At 37.6% G+C, this 12,528-nt stretch overlaps 1 protein-coding gene across 1 annotated transcript in view; it reads left to right on the forward strand.

Annotated features, from left to right (window-relative positions):
- The window catches only part of ptprn2 (protein tyrosine phosphatase receptor type N2), a 253,693-nt gene that overhangs the window by 211,906 nt on the left and 29,259 nt on the right, over nt 1-12,528 (forward strand). Inside the window, exons 13-14 of the mRNA XM_084108170.1 lie at nt 8,587-8,802; nt 12,219-12,431. Coding sequence (XP_083964296.1) covers nt 8,587-8,802; nt 12,219-12,431 — 429 coding nt within the window. The remainder of the gene's footprint in view (nt 1-8,586; nt 8,803-12,218; nt 12,432-12,528) is intronic.

Genomic DNA, 12,528 nt, shown 5'->3' on the forward strand with positions numbered 1-12,528 from the left:
GTTCCTTTTTCCACATGGAAAAAGGAACGCTTCCTCAGTGCTTCTTTGTGTCCGCACAGCTGTGAATTAAAAAAAAGAGATAAAAGGTCAGAAGACTGGCTGAAGTATCCTTTTCCCATGTTAAGTACTGTCCTCTCTGTCCCTGCATGCGACGAAGGACAGCCAAAACCTCATAACACGGTTTAGGTGTTGTGCCATTTTCCCTGGGGGACCCTTAGTGTCAGTCATCAACACCACATAAAAATGACTGACAGAGGAATGTCTCATTTATTATTGCAACCTCCGTTCCCTGATAAAGGGAATGAGATGTGGAGTCCTTCCTGCCACAGCGCTGAACTTCCCACTGAAATGGCCGGGACACTGTCTCGACTCTTCAGCACAAACCTGAATGAGTGGATGCTAGCCAGCTCCTTTTATACCTGTATGTCCGGTGGAGTGACACATGCAAATTCCACTCGCCAATTTTCATTGGCCTTTTCTCAAAAAAAGCAGAGGTGATTGGGGCTCCCAAGCAGGGACGTGCACAGGGGGGTTGCTCAGGTTGATTCAGGTCAGAGCAACTGCCCCTCAAATTTCCTGTGCACGTCCCTGCTCCCAAGTGTGACATCATGTTTCGTTCCCTCCATCCATCCTGGCACAGATTTAGCATCAGGTTCACGTTGGTCACGCTAATTTGCAGCTTTGCTCAAAAGAAAGCTGCTTTATTTGAATGTGACTTCTGTGTGAACTTTGCTTCAAACAACGCTACTAGGGGTGATTTCGGTCAATAATCTATTTAAAATGCTATGAATCTAATTAAGATATTCGATAGTGATTCAGTGCTTTAAAATATATAAACATTAAATGACTATATGCGCTAATTCATGGAGACGTTGTGCATCGTCATTCGCGGCCTCACTGTTTTCCTTCACAGACACGTGCTGCAGTCTTTACCGCCTTTCACTGGATTGCGCTCACGCTCCGTCCGTAGCTCTCATTGACACATTTTTGAGCAACCCACGTTTGAGCTCTCCTTAGGACGGACACTGCTATTCAGATGAGTAGATGACAGCTCTCTATCGAGACAGCTATAGTCCTGAGTCAAACCTCTCAAGCCATTGATAAAGCTGCCAAGTCATTGCGTGGTCACTACTGATGAAATAAAATGCTTTCATTGAATGGAAAAGTCACCGTTATTTTCTATAAGATAAAATACTAAAGTTTTACATAAAATGGGTCATACCATTGACATTACCTTTCCTGAACAGTTGAAGTAAAACCCTGCTTATTCAAGGGCGCATATTTATTGCATGGATGGAGCAAACACATAATGTAGGTGTCTACAATGCATAGTTCTGGTGAATCATAAATGATAAATGAAATTTAACTTAATAACATTAAACTGAATGTACGAATGAGACCGCACCTTTACACTGTCACAGCTAACACTACATGGCAACTTCATATAGCATGGCATACAACTTGGGATTGTATGAAAAGATATAATTTTCATAGCTGTTTCCTATTAAAATGATGGTTAAGTTTAGGTTTAGATCGTATGCTTTTAATATGATTTCGCCATCTTGTACAAATTATGACTGAGTTGGACTAGCCCAACTCCATTTAACAACAGCATGTTGTCTTTTTTGCACAAATTAAGTGCACAAACCTTGGTAATGATAGATATGAAATATTAGGAGTGTATAATATGTACTGTAATTTGTTGCACCTAATACTAAATACTGTACAGCTGTAACATATTTTCAAGCAACATCAAAAATCACTTACCCTGTTGAGAAATAAATAGTTCTGTCACATTTTAACTATGTAGTTAATGACAAGTTATTTGGTTTGAGACAAGTTAAAGTGTTTGAGAGTTAAATGCATTAAACAAAGAAAAAGTATAAGAAAAGTGTGAAAATAAGCAGTTTCATAAATACTGCTATAACTCTGAATTGACCACCTATGTAAAGCCTACATTGCACTATCAAGCATCTACATTTGAGACAGAGGGTTATACTTGAGGAAAGATACAGACAGATGGCTCAGTCTGTGAGTATGGTTGGAGGCATGGTTTAGGCAGCCTGACTTCATCCTCTATCCAGATGCGTGTTTAACATCACTCTCTCCTTCTGCAGTCAGTGATTTAGATTGATCAGAACAGTATTGTTTGTCAGTCACCGCAGGACTCTTTACAGCCGGAAGGCGTGCAATGCTGTTTCTATATAGTACTTAGTGGCACTGCAGCTATTGGTTCAGTTACAAGTTAGTGTTAATGTCCTTGTTGAAAAATGATATTGCATTGTTGGGTGACATTAAATGTCTATAATTTCATATATCATTAAGGTTTTTTGTGTTGTCAGAAATGACAGTGAGGTTTTTAGTCATCCAGATTTTATTATATTCTCTAAGAAATTACACAAATGGTTGATGCATCAGCAGTTGAAGCTGTGAAATAATAATTCAATGCATTAGGACACAGATGCACCATTCTGGCAGGCATTTATCATAGAAACAGACAAAATAGGCACATAGTCATAAAGTGGATACACAAAAAAATATTATGAAAGAAATGTTAGTGTGCTTAGGTTCTGTGGTTCTGTGTTCTGTGGTTTTGGGCTTGTTTGTCCATGTCGAAGATCATATTTTGTATACAAGTCATTCACTACAGCATGCCCATTCTTACAGCAAGAAAGGAAAATAAAGAGAGGTGAGGTTAAAGATGGAAGTATGTCTGGCCGGTGCTCACGCTAAGGTGTGTTAATCGGATATTGAGATTCTGGAATGGGTGAACCACTTTATTTGTTCCTCTCTCATTTCTGCCAACTCCAGCTGTCACGCTGTGGGACAAAGAGGGGTAAGCAGGGGATAACGGAGGGAGGAGTGCAGCTGAAACCAAAGATAAACCGAAGACCCCTCCGCAGGCTCGTCATCTGCATTTGACGGAACCCCACCCCCAGTTCCTTCAGCACACAAACACACACACACACAAATACAGCCACTTACACCTCACGGGCACATGTTGTGTAGCTCTTACACACTCTCCCTCTCTGAGTGCTTGCATTGCTTTCTCTTTCTCTCTCTTACACACACAGAAACAGTCAAACCCCCCCCCCCCCCCCCCCCCATTCTCTTCGTTAGACTTGGTAATCCCTCTCTGCTCGCTGCAGCTGTTGCCCTCCTCAAACCGCATAATAGTCCCCGAAAATTGTGATTTTCTTCTTTTTTTTATAAAGAACAAAATAAGTTACTCTTTTTGCAGCTTTAGTCACTACTTCACTACATGGGCTCCATCTCACTGATCATAAAGTATTTTTCCTTGCCCTATTTTGTCGACCATCAAAACTAGAATTATTTATTTATTATTATGCGGTTATTTATATTTTGAAGCATAATTTTTGTTAAGGTATTATTTTAATGCAATTATGCTAAAAAAAAATTGCAAGGAAATAAATTATTAGATATTTAGTTGAAGAGGGAGGAAACCAGGCATTTTATGTAATAGGGGAAATGCTCATATGTCAAATATTATCTAGTCTTATTATTGTGCAATGCATGTGTGTGTTACATTTTATTTTTAATTATTTAATATGCAAGACGATGTTTGAATTGTAATTGATTTATATTCTTTGAAGTCAGTCCTAAAACGACGGGTCGATACAGTGGTCAGTGAAGCGCCCTTCTCTGTCTGGCTCGTACGAAGTAGTTGGTGGTGGGCGTTGCAACATTAGTTCGTTTTGATTGCGATATAACGGGTTAAAGACGTGGGAGAAAGCTTAGGGAAAATCCAAGCGCGAGGAATTCAGCAGGCACAGAAATCCCGAATAGTTGAACAAATGAGTGACAAGCTCTCCGTCCATTCAAGCTGCCCTCTCTACCCCGCGCGCGCTGATTAGCGCCCCTCGAGCTGTGGCAACATGTGGAGGCATCGCTATAGCAACCAGTGGATGTGACATGTGCTACAGACAGCGACTCGAGTCTCGCTGAATATAAGGAGGGGCTCCGTGAAAAAAACCCGGCTTTTCAGGCGCACATGATCATTCAAAGGACAAGACAACCCACTGCAGCTTCTTATAAGTCTTTAGGAAATGTGTCGGGCGATTTGGCTCGCCTTTTTCTCCCGCTCCCGTCTTTATCTTTCAAACTCTTTTATTTATTTATTTTTTCAACTCTTCTGTTTAAAAACACTGTGAACAGTGACGGTCTATTGTTGAGGTGGACGCGAACGCGGAGGTGAAAAACTTTTCTTAGCTAGCGGGATTGAGAAAGGAAGCTGCAGTCGCCAAGCCGGACATCTGATGTAGAAAGGAGGAATAGGATCTTGAAAAGCATCCGTCGCGCGCTGTCAGAAAATGGAACAAGGTAACTATCTATCTGGACTTGCACTTGTCTGTATGTCTGATGCACGTGTATAGTGGTCGGGTAAATTAATGTAACGAGGCCGTGAACGCGCCATTAAGCGTCACCTAAAACTTATTGCGCATCCGGATGCATCTGGACTGATAATGAGAGTGACACTGTCCTGCAAGACTTGCTACATGGCGGTGCTACAGCATGGCAAATTTCATCGTGCTTTTCATTTTAAACGCTTCTGCTGATAGAAGCGCGTGCATAGTTTGCGATTTTATGGCCAAGATGGTTTGCAGATGTTATGTAATTGATATGGGTCGTGAGTCAATATAGAGTGGTGGTAAGCGCTGTGCAGATGGCACAGATACTAACAGAAGCAACATTCGGTTAATTTTTTTTTAGAGGGAGGAATCGGTGTTTAGCTGGTCGTTTGTGGGAAATCGATCGCATTGAAAGCGGTGTGTTTCGTCTGCATGGGTCTTCGCAAGTTGCATATGACTGAGCCAAAAATAAATAAGAAGAAGAAAGATGCGTTAGGTAGCCTAGATGGGTTGATAAATGAAGAAAAACTTCTCTCACAATTTGGGATTATTTACAAGGACTAATCATTATTTTATTTAGCCTATCTCTGATCATTATATTTTTAATAAATGTTCCATAAACGAGCTAAAGAACGAAATGTAGGGCAATAATGTTTTATACTTTGACAAATTGCAGTGATCATAGATTCATTATATGCGTATTCTATATATTCAGCTTTAATGTCTGACGTGTTTAATGTAAATATTTTTAAACACTGGCAATGTCTAATCTCTAATTTACATGGAAAGTTAAGTGAAATGGTTAGTGAAATGTAAAATATTTTTAAAGTCATAATGCATTAGGCTACATATATTCCCTGATATATACAAATTAATTTTGGATTATTTTTCCAATAGGATTCCACATACATGCTGCAATTTAGACGATCTTCTTATAAATAGTGAAACAGAAATATTTTTCTCACTTAATACAAATTATTGTCTAGTTTTTCTTTTTTTTTAAGAGTTTTAAAAATTATAATAGAACTTGTATTTCAAAACACAATGACTGTAAAACTGCTTTTCATTTGTCCAATACCGTGTGCATGATGTTTATGTTCTTTTTAAAATTAGTTTCAACATATTTTAAAGATATAGAGCTGAGATTTGAGTGGATGAATGATTTTAAGGTTGAGAGATTAATGTGTGTAAAAGTTAAAGGATATCTGGGCGGCCCTTGTCTCAACCTTTCACCCATCACAGTCTCCTCCACCCAACCCTTTCCTCAATGATTTAAATCAGCCAGAGCATCCCAAATCCATCTCCATTTTATCCATCCTCAAATATACAAATCCTCCTGTTAATCTTTGAGAGCAAAAAAAAAAGATATTTAAAAAAAAAAAAAAAAAAAAAAGTCCATACATATAGATTGCTTAAAAAAGTAAAAAATTATTTCTGGCTGTACATTGGGCAGTGGCCTTTGTGTTAGGTGTTCATTTTTATTTTTATTTATTATTTATTAGAACAGTAATCCTGGATTCAAGTGTTATTTTGTATTGACAATGATTCACTGCTTTACAAATGTTGTTATTTTATCGCTTAATATAAAGAGAAACATTAAGATTAAAATTTTGTCAGTTTGGTAAAGTTTCAGTCATGAGATTGATTAGCTGAATCTGTGGATAAGCATTATCCGATGACCCTGGAAACACACCCATTAATTCAGGAACACATTTCACCCAGTAACATTTTTCTTCTTTTTGTTTGCAATGTCTTGTTTTTCCTTGTTTTTGTTTTTTGTGTGTGTTTTTTTTTTTTTTTTTTGATATATGTTTATCTATAAAATATTTTATACTATATTATATCATTTTCAACTCTAACAGTTTTTTCTCATATCTCTCATTTAGATTAAAAAAAATTAATTCTTTTTTTCTTTTTATTATATATATATATATATATATATATATATATATAAAACATATTTTCACTGGAACAGATTTAGGTAGAGAGACTTATACACCCAGAATTCCTTGTATTTTTAGTTAAAATAAGGTACTTTTTTAAGAGAAAGCTTGATTTGAACCTGTCTGTCTGTTTTTCAGTAGACTCCTGTGAATCAGAAATTTGCAAGTCCAATTTTATTCCCTACAGAAGAACAAAACCATAAAAGCATAAAGGATTCTGTCTCTCCCTCCCTTTCTTTCTTTTTTCCCCGTCTCTTTTTTCCTCATTTTATTTTTTTTTCTCTGCTTTTACGTAAAGTGTATCTTTGCGGGTTTTCTATTATGAGACCAGATGTGTTGCAGGAAGAGAAGATTTGACATTATTTCAGTTGAAATAATCAGCAGATTTTCTTCAAAAGAGATTTCCACATTACAACATACCATGTTGAGTCTGCTTTGCATTTTTTCTGTCCTCATATTAAGATAAGTTATGTCGTTGACAGGTTATTATTTTTCTAATAATTCCTCAATGACATTGATTTTTTTTCTATTATTTTTTTGTATTCAGTTATATTGATTAATTGTATATATACCAACATAATATATTTAGACCATGATAAACATTTTTGCTAAGCTACTACTTTGTACATATGATAAAAAAGAATTGTCAAATGTGCTTTGGCATAGGGGTTTCATATTTATTTGATATATATATATATATGTATACTGTATACTGCACAAATATACTTTAGGATTCATTTTGGTAGTCGTCATAAATTTCATATACACTGTAACTTGCATTTAACTAAACTACCTCAGGACAACATTTTTGTTTTTTCTTTAATATCTTCTCCTTTTTTGATCCATTTTCCAGTCCCTTGCTCAACTGCCTAATGCATGTATTCTATTTAGTTATAATTAATTGCGGACATTATTTAGCCAAGCACAATTTTCTTTTCAGAGTCAGCTTTTCATGTTAGAGATCTTTTCATGTAATTCGATTGAGAGCGCTAAGCCTATAGAGGGATGGAGGGAAGGAGAGAGGGGGGTTTCTATTCCAGCTGAATGCGCCCTCCTCTCTACACACTCTCCATGCAACGTTTGATGGGTGGAAAGCAAACCATTTCTGCACCAACAAAAGCTCACAATCACAAAAAGTAGAAACTAATCCTTGGAAACTACTAAACCTCACATTTAGGTGCTAATATTTTCAGCAATGTGTAGCCAGTGTATGGGGGATTTCAGTATGTGATTAAATGGAGTGGCATTTGTAATTAGAGCTTGAATTAAATATGTTGTGCTTCATGAATTTCCTAAATGTTGTTAATGCTTTAAGAAAAACAATACATCAATAACAAATATGAAGTAAATTATCAGTATTCAGGAAACAGAAAATACTCATTGTTTCTAAAATACTGATCAGAAAAATCAATCATGGGATGGCAGCTCACATGGCTTATAGTTTTGTGATCAGTGATCAGTATGATAGCACAGAATGCGAATAGAAAAAAAAAAAAAAACTGAACCCCATTCTAAAGGCCTCAGTCTATTCAGCCTCACAAGGCATTTGGAAACAATACGCTGCCAATCCCCCAGCAGCTTAGCCCCGGCTGTCAGCCCTCCCCCCGAGGGGCTAACAAGCCTGACAACCCCCTCTACAGTGGAACGTTAGCGGGGCCCGGACCTTTTAGGTACTCCCCCTCAGCTTAGCCCCTCTCCCATTTTATTAACTTGGAGGTCTGAGCCAATTCCCCCATTCCGACCAAACCCAAGACTTGGAGGCTAATTAGCAACAAGCTGGTACAGTGAGGACCGACCCTAATTGCTCTGTGGTGGTATGCTTTAACTTGCCAAGGCAAGAGTGGAGCAGGCCTTCACTTCCCAAGTGTGGGCTTGAGTTGTTTGTACGTCAATGTGGACAACAAGTAATAATTAAAAGCAATAAGCGTCTTGCCACCTAATTTAAAGTACCATATCAAAACACCAATTGGACACTCTTATCCTGTGACCAGTTGAGGGATATAGAAGACTCATGCAGTATACAGTAAAAACAGTAATATTGTGAAATATTGCAATTTAAAGTTAAGTTTTCTTAAATGTAATTTATTCCTGTGATGGCAAAGCTGAATCTTCAGTTTTCAGTCTCACATGATCATTCAGAAATCATTCTAATATGCTGATTTGGTGCTCAAGAAACATTTATTATCTTTATTGTTGAAAACAGTTGCAATGCTTAATATTTTTAATCCACGATGTTTACCAGGGTTTCTCTCTCTTGTCTGTTCTAATTTCAGAGGGGCAAACTGAACCACATCCCCCTGGTCAAACACAGTCGAGTGGAGCCAGGCAACTTTTTGATTCTGGTGGTGGTCTCCATGGTTTTTATTGTCATGGTGCTGGGGATGTCAGGGACTCTGTACTGTTTGCGCCACCGCTCCCACCATAAACTGAAGGAGAAGCTCACTGGTTTGGGAAATGACACAGGCCACGATGCCACGGCAGCCTATCAGGTAGGAGCAGGCCAATTACTTCAGCCAATCATGTTTTCTCTGACATTCATCGGTACATATTAACACTCCTGAATAAGCATTCCTGTTTTTAAGATAAACTAAGCAAGTTGTCCTCGACCAAGGTTATTTCCACATCCAATCCAGCAAACCAACCCTTCCAGAGTAACATTGTCCATATTTGCGATCATCGCCAGGTGTAATGAAGGTTGTTAATTGTTCCCGAAGTTATTGTAGCTCATTAACAAAAAGACAATGGAGTTCATTTAAAGCTTTTTTTCCTTAATTGTGACCCATTGGAGCAGGCGCAGATGTTCTTGCACGACAGCGGTGTTTAATATGAATCCTAATTGAGGCAGAGCCCTTTTTAGCAGGGAAATGAGTTTGTTGTCTGACCTTTCTTTCACGGCTCCTGGAGGGAGGGCTTGCGGTGAAGGCTTATTGATTTTGTGTTGGGCTCAGCTGTACTCATTGAGACTGGATCGCAGGGTGCAAGCGCTTGGCTTCCTCCCCCGCCTTCAATATTTAATAAACCTCTCACACTTGGTCGAGAAGTCCCTTCCATAAATGTTGGCCCTATCAGTGTGGCAAAATAACTTGTGTTTCTTAATATCATTATGATGCAGTCACACATTATGTCCTGACTCCTTTGCTTTGTTTTCATTTCAGCTTTTAATTACTTTGTATTGATTTTAATTTGTGTGTTATGTTGTCGTATGGTAGTATATTGAGAGTGCTTTCAGCCCTTTAGATCTGCCAGGTTTTTTTTTTTTTTTTTTGTAAGCGCATAAGATTAAAGGCATAGACACGGCTCGTACTGTGTTGTTGTAAGGGATTTCCCAACTGCTGTAGCTGGATTGAATGCAGTCTTGTGCACAGGGACTCTTACAGTGAAACATGCAATTAGAATCAGTTCTGCCGCAATGATTCTGTAGCAGATCAAAGCACACACACACACCACCATCACCACTGCCACCCACCTACTCACACACACACACACACACACACACCTTCCTAAACACTTGCATATTCACAATTGTTTGTTCTCCCTGTTAATACCTTATTATTCAATAAGTTTGTTGTTCTTAAAACGTTAATCTGAATCTTGCCTATACCATTATTGCCAAAATGTGGAAAAGGTCAAAGTGGTATGAGATCAACTGTAGTTTTCAGTGCTTTCAGTGTTCTTTAAATACAGTTCATGGTCCTCTTTATATCCCTCACATTCTAACCATACTTGTAAAATCCAAAATCCACCAGGAATTTTTCATTAAAGTAAGTTTTGTTACCATGCACTCTTTATAAAGGATTTACATTTTGTTCATTTTCTTTTGTCGACATTAAAAGGTTATTGTTACTTATATTAACAGCATGTTTTGTTTTTTACTTTAAGTAAAGTGATTTTTTTTTTTAAAGAATTAGATTAAAGGATCAAATAATTTTTTTTTGATTGAGTTATAAATCAAATATATTTTGCTTTTGCTAATTGTTTTTGTAGTTATATTCTTCTCTTTTGCTCTTTGTAAATCATGTTAGATAAATATGGTTGCTAAATTATTAAATGCAAATGTAATTAATTTTGCTTGGTTGACTGATTAAGAGAAGAAAATGTATGCATTGATTTGTGCTGTCTGAAATGAACATGATTTATCAGGAAGTGGGCACTGTTTTAACAGTTTGCACATGTTTTTTCAGTTTTTCATTTTGAGTCAGATTGACTCATGGTAGACATGATCAGATCAGATATTAATGTTAAGGGTGAACTCCATCCTCTAGTCTGTGGCTCATTTTAGAGCTCTGTGGCCTCTGTTTAGCCCCCACCACCTTCCCTCCTGGTTTCTCTCACTGGGGAGCTCCATTAGTGAGACGCACTAAACTTCCACCTCCAACCCCCACACTCCCTCACTGACCCTGCTGTCAGCCTCACTCTGCTGTCTTTCTTTTTTATATGTATCTGAGTGCTTTTTTAACTGTTGGACATTTGATGGGGTCATACTGTTGCAACTGCTTCAGAAAGTAATTGTCTGTGCCTGTTTAACCTTTGAGTAAATAAAATGGAAGTTAAGCAAGGGGGGGGGAAGTAGAAATAATCACAATCACAGGTTTTTATACAAAACCTATATGGTAATTGCCTGAAAAATGCCTGAAAGCGTTCTTGTAAATTGTTTTAAACATTGTAAGGAGCTTGTAGTCAAAATAGTTTTTTTTAACGGTGTTGAAAGCTATGTTAGTCATTTCAATAACTTCCAGAACTGACTTAGAACTGACTTCCCGTTTTAAAATCCCTCCCCCTGAAGATCAATCCTGATTTCACCTAGACAAATTCATAAAATGACTGACAGACAGAGACCTCAAAAGTCTTCTGATTGACTAAACAATAGTATCCCACAACCAAATTCATTCTTTCTATTAACAGACATTATATCTCTCCTATTGCAGTGAAATCTGTTTGGTAGTACAGACATTTTCTGAACGCTGTTCCATAAATAATTGCTTGCAGCAATTATATGTTGAGCCAGGTTAGAAGGGATATAATGACACATATGTGAGAGAGTTCAGCTTTTACATTGAAGCATTCATCTGATATCCTCGTAGAGTCACTGATCCTTTGGAAGGTGGTTTAAAAAATCTGCTTCTTTGTTTGATTTCAATGAAGTGACAAATGGTAGATAATAGCTTGGAGTTATAATTCCAGAATGACGTGAGTGACTGATATGTAGCTGTTAAGGGGAAAGGGAAGACCTGTGTACAGTATATAGAAGTGTTTGCTGGTTGGTTGACAAATACAGTAGCTATATCCCGAGACAGAGAGAGCAAGCTGGATTTTCAATTTTACTGGTTTTGTAAATAGATTGCTAATTTGTTGCTTTTGATAGCATTTTATGAACAATTTACCAACACTACTCCAACTATATGTATACAAGGTATGACTTGTCACAAACTGTCATATTGTAAGCAAATCTTATGCTTGATTATGGTTTATATATATATATATATATGTAAATGTATTATTTTAGTAAAATAAACCTTATCAGTGAGCCTTGTGTTTAAATATGGCTGCTAGCAAATAGTATTTATTTGCTCCATTGGTGAGTTTATGCAGCTGATAGATTTCACCTTGTAGAGCAGACAGTGACGGAATATATTGTTGGCTGTATCTTGAACCCACTCTGAGATGCAAAGTGGAGATAAATGAAATTTGATCCAGAGAGTGTTTTTGAATGATTTTCCTATATATATATATATATATATATATATATATATATATATATAACCATTATACAATTCTAAGCATAATAACCAGTGCTTTGATGCTGTACTTTGTGTGATTGTTCATTTTACTCTTTAGAAGAGCTTTATGAGTTGCCCTAGATAATGTCTTCACAGATAAGACACATTTTTGTCCACTTTCTCGATAGGATCTCTGTCGCCAGCGCATGGCGGTGCAGACATCAGAGCGTGGAGAGCGATCAGAAGTGTTCCACCCATCACACACGTCGCGCATTAACAGCGTGTCCTCACAGTTCAGTGACGGACCGATGCAGAGTCCCTCCGCCCGCAGCAGCACATCCTCCTGGAGTGAAGAGCCCACCCAAACCAACATGGACATCTCCACTGGACACATGATACTGGTAAACAGTTTAATATATGCACGTGAAAACAGGACACAGTCATTTAAGCAATAGACTATTAAACATAATATCTTATACTCTTCACACTCTTTGTACA

Source organism: Abramis brama (assembly GCF_963993115.1).
Source record: "Abramis brama genome assembly, chromosome: 3".
Taxonomy (NCBI): domain Eukaryota; kingdom Metazoa; phylum Chordata; class Actinopteri; order Cypriniformes; family Leuciscidae; genus Abramis; species Abramis brama.